The sequence below is a fragment of the Clytia hemisphaerica genome, unplaced genomic scaffold, assembly GCF_902728285.1.
Source record: "Clytia hemisphaerica strain Z4C2 unplaced genomic scaffold, Clytia hemisphaerica genome assembly, whole genome shotgun sequence".
NCBI lineage: Eukaryota > Metazoa > Cnidaria > Hydrozoa > Leptothecata > Clytiidae > Clytia > Clytia hemisphaerica.
In genome coordinates, this window is record NW_027103621.1 from 1,445,665 (window position 1) to 1,456,992 (window position 11,328).

The 11,328-nt window shown below is 38.2% G+C and overlaps 1 protein-coding gene across 1 annotated transcript; it reads left to right on the top strand.

Moving 5' to 3' along the window:
* Positions 1-307: 307 nt before the first annotated feature.
* On the top strand, positions 308-3,477 carry LOC136802329 (max dimerization protein 3-like). Its single transcript, XM_067059049.1, has 5 exons — positions 308-466; positions 564-639; positions 786-815; positions 998-1,112; positions 1,550-3,477. Exons 1-5 carry the CDS (start codon positions 409-411, stop codon positions 1,817-1,819), a joined length of 549 nt encoding a protein of 182 aa, XP_066915150.1. The 5' UTR covers positions 308-408; the 3' UTR covers positions 1,820-3,477.
* Positions 3,478-11,328: the final 7,851 nt, after the last annotated feature.

Sequence of the window (11,328 nt, forward strand, 5' to 3'; positions counted from 1 at the left end):
ACCAAACTCAATTTGCTTACCTGGCCCGATAATCCTTCTTACGCTTGTTGTGTCACCCCTTTCCGTATCATCCAAGTCTATAAAAAAAACTCGCCCGGGCGTAGCGTTCTTTTCCGCGTCCTCGCCATTCAAAATCGCCGGTGCCCACGTGTTCAAAATTGGCGCATGTGAGCAGAATTTTTTTTCAGAGAAATATTGTTTTGATTGGCTCAAATTTCGCCCACTGTTATTTCGACCAATCAGAAGCCGTAATTTTTGATGACGACAGGCTCACGTGACTTTTGTTTTGGAGTTGGAGCAGTAACGAAAATTTTTTTCAGAGAACGATTGTGATAACGTGAGACACGAGAGAGGAAAGAATTTTTTATCAAAAATTATTATAAAGAACAGAACACTTTATATAAAAAAATGAGTCTAGATTGTTTACTTGAGGCTGCTAAAATCGTCGAACAAAGAGAAACCAAAGGTAAGTTGACTTTTCTGTGATTATATGGCTGATTTTTTCTAGCTTTCTTTGTTGTTGAAAGATGTCTGTTTTATGTTTTGTTTTTGTATTTTTGTAGATCGTCTGAAGTTATATCCACTTGGAATAAAGAAGGACAATAACAGAAAATATGCTAAAAGATCTCAATCATACAGGTTTGTTTGAGTTACTTTTTGGATTATTTTTGGAGATGGGTTTGTCAGCTTTCATTTTCCATTTTGAAAGGGTTTTGAAATTCCATAATCAAACCTGATATGAAATAGGAGCCAAACTTTAAATATCTCCTTTTCCTTCATTATAGAGCAACACATAATCAACTGGAGAAAAATAGGTAATTTTAGTCTTATTTTGCTTTGATTTTTCTGTCATGTATACAAGTATGTATACCCTTAAAACTCGAAAGATTTTGTTTGGAAATTGGAAAGGCAGAAAGAAAAAGCCACAGTTCTCGCAACACATTCTGGCATGATATTATGGATGTGATCCATGTTGAATTTGTATATTATTTTTTAGACGAGCACACCTACGAGATTGTTTGGTATCCCTGAGAGATCTTGTACCAACTTCAGCGGACAGTTCAAAAGTTACAACACTCAGTCTTCTTCAAAGTGCCAAGCAATATATAAAGGTAAACAAAAATCATTAGTGATGTTAACATACTATTTTTATAAAGATTTTAGGGCATTGCAGTCCGAAATTATTACAAAAATGATTATTTTTCAGGTGTACTTAAAACATGTTATAAATTAGATTTTTGGCACATGTTTCATCTACTAATATTCCTCGACAGTAAGTTTAGAGTGGAAAAAAGTTTTGTTTTTGTTTTCAGCCAATCATTTTACAGATTGTTGAACAAATTTCTTTTGTTTGAATATTTTCTCTTTCTCAGCGTTTCAGAGGAAACCCCTTTCTCTACGTTTTATTGTTATGTGTTGTTTTGACACGTGGGTAGTTAGATTCTATCATGGATAATTTTTTATAATCTCCTTTCAAGTCTCACTGAACCCAACACAAAGATTATCTTACTCCACTTGTCTATATAATTCCATTTAAATTTCCTTACAGGTTTTGGAGAATCATGATCGTGATGCTCAATCTCTGAAAAGACAGTTGAGTCTCGAACAGCAACGTTTACGTAAGAGGCTAGCTGCCATGTTGAACAATACTGACCCTAATACAATAGTTTATAAATCAGATTCTTCAATCTCATCAACTGGCTCTTCTATATTAGAAGAAGAAATAGATGTTGAAGGGGACGATGATACTGGATATGATAGCATTGATGACAGTCTCTCAACTTCATCAAGTATTGGTAGTCTAAATAGTGTATTATAGTGAATTAAATATATTTTTGATACAATTGTTTAAAAAGTGTATAGGTAGAGAGAATTTTACGGTTTCAAAATCTATTTATATAAGAAATGGTGAGGATATGATGTGTAGTTTATGGAGTACATTGGTGGCTGGTTGTCCTGATGTGACTTGGGAGAACTATATATCATACTGAACGAAAAGAAAATTTGTACATATTTGAATGGTAAATAGAATAGTTTACCCTTTTGTTTGGTAATTTTTTGAATATCTACATGTTGATTACTGTTGCAGGATTTTTTTAGTTTTATTTGCATAGTTGATTACATTATTTATTAATTTCCTCGAACTTATAATTTAAATACCATCCATCTTGAATTTTTACAGAGCTAATGATTTAGGTTTTCAACAATTAACTTCATCATGCCTGTGAGTCATCATTTAAGGAATATTAACAGTTTTTTGTGGATTTTTGTTCTACATGCACTTAAAAAGGTCTTGAATGATTAATAAGTTCAATTCTCTTGAATCTTTTATGGAAGCTGTTCAAATCAGCAGCTGTTACTTTAGTTTTTGTTCAAGCCTCTGCATGTGGTTTTTGCTTTTCATATAACTTTAGGATAAAGAATGTTGAGGAATCTGTTCTGTAGAAATTCATTTTTGTATCATTAACATTTTAATAATAGTAGGAATTAAACAGATATGTTCTGAGAGTCTTCCAGGGCTTGACGGACCTTTATCGCACTGTACATTTTTGTAAAATAAAAACTTAACTTATCTTGTTTTTTGTAAGCAATCAGAGCAGTCTTTACAGAGTTTATAAGATTTTATGAATTTTTTCCTTTTGAGAAAACGGTTGGGACAATTTGTTTCTGTGTTAATATTATCTTTATTTAAATTACTCAGATGGGAACCTTGCTTACCCAGGCTTAACGTTGTCATACGAAGGGTCTAAATCCTTAAAAAGATGCCCTTCTTGTCACAACATTTTGCCCCATTATTATATTATAGATTATGCTTTGGGCTTTTATGGCTAAAAGTGTATATTATATATTTTTTGGTTCCTTTATATGGAATAGATTCAATGTCATTTTAAGGCGATAAATTGTGAATATTTGATACGAAGAAATAAGAATCATAATTTCTTACATTATGGTAATATGTATCTAAGTTTTTAACCCTGTACATAATCTCCAAAGTCTCGAGAGGTTTCAGCTTTTCTAAAATTGTTATTGAATTTTTGATTCTTGTTTCAATAAAACTTTTTCTTTTATTAATTTATTATTATTAAAGTATTTCTGTGTATATGTTTTTTTTTCAGTCACTCCGCCTTTAAGGTATCATTTCTTGTCTAGTACCTGTATCTCAAAGCTTACATTAACTATGAGGCTGTAAGGTTTCTCATCTACGCAACTTTAGAATACTTTTGCCTTTGAAAAAAGGATGGATTTCTCGCTCTCTTGTTGTCATAATTGTGTCTTGAATATTTCCAATTTACTGTGCTGTCTCAATTTTTATAGAATTATTTTCTTATTTTTAGGGACTTAGGATTTGGGGCAATACAGTATAAGTTTTATTCAGATATTATTGTTTTTTCTTTTTCTATGTGATTGAATAGATTTTTTTTTAAGTTGAAACCAATCATGAAATTATATATTACCAAATGATATCGACACACAAAAGATTTCTTGTATTCGATTTTTCATTTCATCTCATTAGAATCTTTTCAACCTTTGAAGTTCAGCATCATCTACACGTGTTACATCTGAGAGGAAAACCCATTTTCGTTGCAACATGGGTTTCAACCCATTTTGGCATGAAATATTTGGTTGCAACAAATCGTTTTGATCGTTTGTTCGTTCTGTATAAATATGTGTACTGAATAACTTGATTGGAAACCCCCTTCTATAATTAGACAAACACCATGGGAAAAGAATTGGTATACAACTGTGACCTGACCTATTGCTTTGAATACTGTCTATTTTTTGAGGCGTGATAGTTCCTAACCCTAGAGGGGAGGGGCACTCTAAGTAAACGACCGACTGCCCATAAAAGCCTCTTTTTCAGGCCTCCCAAAATGCACTGTAACTGTAAGTAGTAATATCCATCCAAGAGCCAATCAAAGGCGGTAAAAAAATCAATTTTTCAAAATTTGTAATCTTATTTTCTGTTAACGGTGTTCTTAGATCAGGATCCAAATTTGAAACCTAAGTTGAAGCTGTAATTTTCAAAGCAAAATAATAGCACTTTTGTGAAAGTTTTTAGCATCATTACATTGGGGTCTACTGGCAATTTCGGCAGTTTATAGGTAGAATGAAGGATACGTGCTCTTATATTGAAAATTTTCAACTTTAACTTAAGCGAGAGGAGGTAAAGGGTTGGAGGATGTCGGGTATATGTGAAGATCAAACCTCCGAGAAAAGCGACCCTTACGTTTGAAGAATTTCTTCGAAATTTTACGGTTCTCCGAGATTCGTGTGTTGCCGCGTGTGAAAACAGGTTGACTTTTTCGGTTTTCGTACCCCTTATCAAGAGGACCCCAAACGCCAAAGGGGAGTCCCGAACGCCTTGATCCTTTAAGAGGGACTGTTTTGTTGTTTTGTGACCCTGTTGTCTATAAGTACATCCCCTTGGAGATATTTCGATGTCGATCAGAGGATCAGAGTAACTTTCTCTCTCTTTCGGGAGCATCAGGGAAACATATCGCCCGTCCCGTCGTTACCGCCATGTTTCGCCCCCGCCTCCATTCGATATAAGAGGCGCCATTTCGTAAAGTTTTGTAAGGGAGGTACGTAATAATGACGTAATTAATTTATTTTGTAGGATATGGCGCTTCAAAAATAGTGAGGTAGCCAGTCGGGTGTTTAAGATAAAAACTGCAATTATTGCTCTTTTCGGAAATTATTGCCGAAAACGGCAATTTTTTTAACGATGAAATGCTGAATCAGCAGAAAAATAAAAAAAGTAAATAAATGAAAATTGCCGTTTTCGGCAATTATTGCCGAAAAGAGCAATAATTGCAGTTTTTATCTTAAACACCCGACTGGTAACATGGAAGATTTGCTTGCGAGGTCATGAAAATTTGCACGCTTTATCCTTTTTTCATGAGTTTAAAACTGCAAAAACAAGCAAACAAACAGGCAACTTTCATTTCGTAATCTAATTAATTGGAACCAGGTAACACTTTTATTTTGTATTTGGTGGTGTCATCATTTTTCATGCACTGGCTGGAGGCTAGCTTCATTAATTTTTACATGCAAACTAACCCCGCCAGCAGACGTCCGCGCTCGATAGGATCCATCATCGGAACGGATCGATATGTGATCGATGGATTACTTAACGATGCGTATAGGAGATCGATAGAGGATCGATACTCGATCTATCGTCGATCTTTTATCGATCTATCGTCGATCTTTTATCGATCTTATCGACCCTATCGACTCATACTCGATTTACAATCGATAACAAATCGATTAACGATCGATAACAAATTGATTAACGATCGATGATCGATTAACGAACGATGACAAATCGATATACTCGATAGACCTTTTTTCAAAGAGGACGCCCTGTTGAATAATTATGTATGTAGTCCAGCTATAAAAACAATATAGAGCCATGCATAACCAGACGATGTCAATCGAACAATTTCGAACAAAAATCGCAATCGAACCAATCGAACGTAATCGAATGCGATCGAATAATTGCGATTTGATTGTCGAACGTAATCGAATCTCAATCGAACGGCCGATTCCTGGGTAATATTCGATTGTGTTTGATTGCGTTCGAGTAAGGTTAGATTGGTTCGATTGATTGTTGACTATGTTCGATTGGTTTCGATTGATTGTCAATTACATTGGATAATCTTCGATTACGATAGACCTTTTCGCCTTTGCGTCCGCCATATTGAATTGTATGCAAAAATTATGGTTGCCGAATTGCCGTGGTTGGATTTAGTTGGAATGTATGCAAAACATATGCAAGTTTACACAAAGATTAAAAAGACAACAAAGCATCTTATAAATAAATATTATAATCATTAGAACAATAAAAGATGGAATTTCTTAATCCAAAAGGAAATATTTACAGAACAACAAAAGCCTTTTAGGAATTTGTTCTTAAAGACATTGCATATTCTGTTTTCATACCATAAAAAAATTCCACGAAGACGGAGTACACACATCAAACTTTCAAAACACGCAAACTGAAAGCAGGAATTATGACGTCACACTTTCTCAATGTTTTGATTTGATCATTTGGCGGCTCTATTCCCAGGAGAATAATTTTCCGTCAGCGGAATAAGGATTGTTTTTTACCTTCGAGGGTGATTTTTCAGTTTGAGTTTCTGTCTAATGTTATAGTCTTTTGAAGTGCTTGTTCTAAGAGATGAGTGAATATAATTGTTTTTAGTTTTCAAGAGAAGCAAATTTAATCTTTCTTCTACAAGATTACACTTTAATATAATGCCAATTATGCATGTAAGTTTTTAATTCATACTTTCTTTTTGCATATGTTTTGCATACTTTCTAAGGGAATTTCACCACGGCAATTCGGCCACCATAATTTTTGCATACAATTCAATATGGCGGATGGAAAGGCGAAAAGGTCTATTGATATCTATATGATATATCTGGAAATACGCCAACTAGTTCGCGTAATTGTCCGTATATAATATATCCAAAACTGATACGCCAACAAGTTCGCGTAATTGTCCGTATATAATACATCAAAACTGATACGCCAACTAGTTCGCGTAATTGTCCGTATATAATACATCAAAACTGATACGCCAACTACAGTTAACCAGTTTTAGGAATTGTACATCTCCCTCAGTCAGGCACATCCTGGCAAATGAACGGGGTGAGCATTTGCATGGGGTATTCGTCACCCAGTGTAAATGAGATAGGACGTCTCAGGCTAAAAGCGTGAAAATGAATAGAAATGAACTTCGAACTGAAAAAGGGAAAAAGGAAGAAAACTGGGAACTTTATTTTTTCGTTAAAAGTTTCTTCAATCTTCGAAGAAAAAATTGACCCATGGAATAAAAATTTCATCTATATTATAAATATTTCCAACCCGGTTCAATTAAACTGGGTATTCAGCGCTATTACGCCACTTTCGTTTTCAACCCCGTTCATTTGCCAATGGTCGCAAGTGAAAAATACCCCGTTCATTTGCCAGGATGTGCCTGACTGTCCCTGAATGTTGTTAGTTTTTAGAAAAAACTTGATCAAATCAGTCCAAATCATTCCATATAGGTACTGCACTGCCCGCATAGAGGTAAACTATATGTTAAAATTCAGATATTCTATTTTGATTTTTTGGGCCTTGGGACGAGTTTTAGCGCCAAAACGAGGCTGGCAGCCTGGAGACGTCAAAAATGGTCATATTTGGCTGAAATTCTGCACACTTGTCCATTGGGTGAATATATCTGGGGGTGTTTTTTTCATTTCATGAAAATTTTGATTTTTTGGGCCTGGGGACAAGTTATAGCAAAGTAAATTTGACCGACTAAAAACGCTGTACGGCCCGACAATCGTCCTTACGGGGACGTCCTGCAGCGCACCTTTCGCGGCCCGTAGCCCGGCGATCGGTGACGATGGAGTGATGAAATTTAGCATGCTTTTCCCTTTTGATATGCTTGACGTCTCCAGAAAGTCGTGAGACCCACCCAGTCCGGCGCTAGGGGAGGGGGTCATTTACGGTCCCGTAGCGCCTTTCCGTCAAATTTTCAGGACTTCGGACCTATTTTTTCGGAATCTACACCCAAAAAAACATGAAATATCAAAACCTGTACAACAATTTTAAAGGTGACCTTGACCCGATACGATCCGAGGATCCCTAGTGCGTGAACCTAACGCCTTATACCACTGGGCCAACTGCACTGGACATGCACTGGCGAAATTTCTCAGAGATGTCATTCCTTCGCTAGTTTGGCTTGGCCCAGAGCTCAATAGGGACCCCTCAAAGTATTTTTGAGACTTGGCTGAAGGTGTACGTCAGCACCAAAGTGGTTCACGAGTTGTAGAAACGTCTCACTGCTTTCCATCTCACCGGGGGCTCCAAGCTGGTCTGGTACGAGTTCTGACCCCCCCTTTAAGAACTTTTAAGGACTTCGAACCTATTTTTTCGGGATCTACATAAAAAAGACATAAATTATCAAAACCTGGTCAAAAATTGGAACTTTGACCCGAACCGGATTGAATTCGATCAGGGGATCCACAGTGCGTGAACTTTGGACCACTGGGCTAACTGCCGGGGGGGGGTACTTAGGCAAATGAAGGGTACGGTATGTGCCGCCCTTGCCTTAAGGGTACCTTTTTTGGATTTCCAAAGTCCCGCTAAGGGTCGGAAAAATCAGAAAATTAAATTTCAGTCCCACTAAGGGTCGGAGAAATAGGAAAATTTCAACTTTTTACCCCCGGAAAGACCAAAATTTGGTCAAAATTGGTCAAATTTGTCCCGCTAAGGGTCGTAAAATTCACAAAATGTTCCTTTGTTTTCTACTTTTTAGTCCCGGTAAGGGTCCGAGGGTCGAAAGTCGGGCGGCACCCCCCCGTCAGCTGGCAACCCTAGTACCCCCCGGGCTAACTACTGCTGGTCGAGCGCTGGGAAATTTTCTCAAGGGTGTGAGGGCTTGCTAATGAGTAAAAGTAAAAGTAAGTAAAAGTAAGTAAGTAAAGCACCACCACCCAAAAGCATAGCATAGCATTACTAGCATAACTGGAAGAAAAAGCTCCACCTCCACTCCACCCCACTGGGAGTTCCCAGGCGGTCCCACATCCAAGTACTATCCCGGCCCGACGATGCTCAACTTCTGTGATCTGACGACAGGTGCTTTTATCCTGGTATGGACGTGGAGCATGCCTGGGGTGCTTTTTCTGGCTATTTATACCTTGCTCAAGGCCGACTAAGCAGTCAGGCAAAGTTCCCCAGTGGGACCAATTGAGGCCTCTACAGCCCCCCCCCACAGTCCTTTCGGGGCCCTTTGGGTACCCTCTGCCTTGCTCTCCCTCAAAGCCAGCACCCTCCATCAGTCCTCCGAAGCCTTTAAAAGGCTTGAAAATTCGTCAAAATTGAAAAAATGACCTTTTTTATCTATAGTATAGGTAACACGAACAAATAGTACAAAACTAAAGATTCCTAACCTCCCGCAAAAGGACCACCAGATCATATCGCCAGGAGGAAGGAACCTTAATAAGCTAACAAAATGAACAATATTGATTAATAAATGAAAAAAAAATGACCTCCTTTGGGTACCACTGCAGACGGGGTCCTGGCCGGGGTCCCAGGGAGTTTGACCGGTGCCCACTGGTCAGGGGGCATGTGAGGGTACACGCCTGCACCAGTGTGGGTCCTTCAAAGTTCCTCAAAGTGTCGTCAAAAGCCGGCAAAAATCGTTCTAACACGCTCCGTGGATCGATTTCGGGGATAGGGAACAGGGGTCCCCAAACGGTCTTCCGGACCTGATCCGGAAAGGGTGGCACACATACTTTGCATATCGACAGGTTTGGATGTCTGGGGCATCCTAGGGGTCTCGCTATAAAGGGATTTCCGCATGCATAAAAATTGCCATTTTGGCCCGCTGGAAGGCCCTGTCCGGGTCAGGTGTCCGGGTGGAGACTGATGCCCTGCGTCCATCCCAGCCCATTAGAACATTACATTAGAGAAGGCCGCCCGGCTTCAGCATGCCCTTAAAACCGGAGATTTAGAAAGTTGGTATTAACGGTTTTCCGGATTCCTTCCGGACTTTTGCCGGGCCTTCCGGGCTGGAATGGTAGAAGGTACCCTTCTGCTTTGCTCTCAGACCGTTTTCAACATTAAGGAAGGCTTACAGGACTTTTGGGGGCCTCCAGACCGAGCTATGGTTACGGTACTCTTAAAAACGACATTTCCGGACTTTCCTGAGCAGGGAAAAGCCGGTGTAATGCCCAAATGACCCAAATCACCGGTCTTTATGCCTGGACATCTTTTCCACTTTTCAAGTTCATTATAGAAAGCCTTGGGGGCCTTGCAGAAGCCCCCAAGGGTTTCAGAAAGTCGCGAGTCCCGGAGGCTTGTCTGAGAGTTCCGGATGCCTCCAAAAAGTATATTAAAGTATAAAGTATAGTATAAATGGACAATTACGCGAACTAGACCAATCATGTACTATTGTACTGTAGTTGATGAAAATAGATAACGAATAGTCTGGCGTGTCAGTTTTGGATGTATCATATACGGACAAATACGCGAACTAGTTGGCGTATGAGTTTTGATGTATTATATAAGGACAATTATGCGAACTAGTTGGCGTATGAGTTTTGATGTATTATATACGGACAATTACGCGAACTAGTTGGCGTATCAGTTTTGATGTATTATATACAGACAATTACGCGCACTAGTTGGCGTATCAATTATGGATGTATTATATACGGACAATTACGCGAACTAGTTGGCGTATCAGTTATGGATGTATTATATACGGACAATTACGCGAACTAGTTGGCGTATCAGTTTTATATATCAATATTACGCGAACATGTTGGCATAATTGTCTGTATATATAATATAAAATTAGTTGGCGTAATTGTCCGTATATTATAAATAGATATTGTTAGCGTAATATGCCAATATCTACTTTCTCACTGTATCATGCATATTGTAATAATTATGCAAGTTTTATCATTGTTTTTCTGCTGGACTACATAATTATTCAACAGGGTGGCCTCTTTGAAAAAAGGTCTATTGAAATACTAGCTCGATAATGGATCAACGAAGGATCGATACTTTTTAATGACTGAATTTTCCATCGATCTCCTATCCGGATCGTTAAGTAATCCATCGATCATATCGATCCGTCATCGAGCCGTTCCGATGATCGATCCTATCGAGCGCGGACGTCTGGACTAACTACCATCAACTAGGCTCTAACTTGCTTGGGACGATTGGTCGAAACATGGGACTGGTTGATATCTGGCCTGTATTTTCACTTACTTTTAAATCTCTTTGGCAACAAATATTTTTTGATAACTCTACCAAATTTATCAATCATACTTCTTCCTTCCTCTTAGAGTGCACAGACACTTGTGTGTGTGTGTGTTCCACAACGGATTTTTTTCATATTTCGATTTAAAAGCCTACTCAGTGCGAAAGAGAAATTGTGTATTTTTTAATACGCCATTCATTTACTCAAATTAAATGACTTTGGAAGTTCGGTGAAATGGTGGCCAAATTGCCGTCCCATGTTTTGTCAGATTAGTCCAAAGTTAGAGCAGTTGACGGTAGCCATAAAACAATCAAAAGGCATGCAAGGATTTCTTAGATTTCTAGTAAACCATTGACTCCATTTTATGCTAATTTTATATGGACCCAAAAACCGCAGGAAAAAGTGGACGGCTTTAAAATTCTAATGGGCTTAGGCGGCAATCACAAATATCTTCATTTCGCATCCTCGTTGGATCTCAAAAGAGAGTCCGTCGCTCGATAGTAAAAAATTTCTGGTTTTCTTAAAATTGGTCTGTGAGGCAGTAAAAGGTAAAAGGGTGTTAACT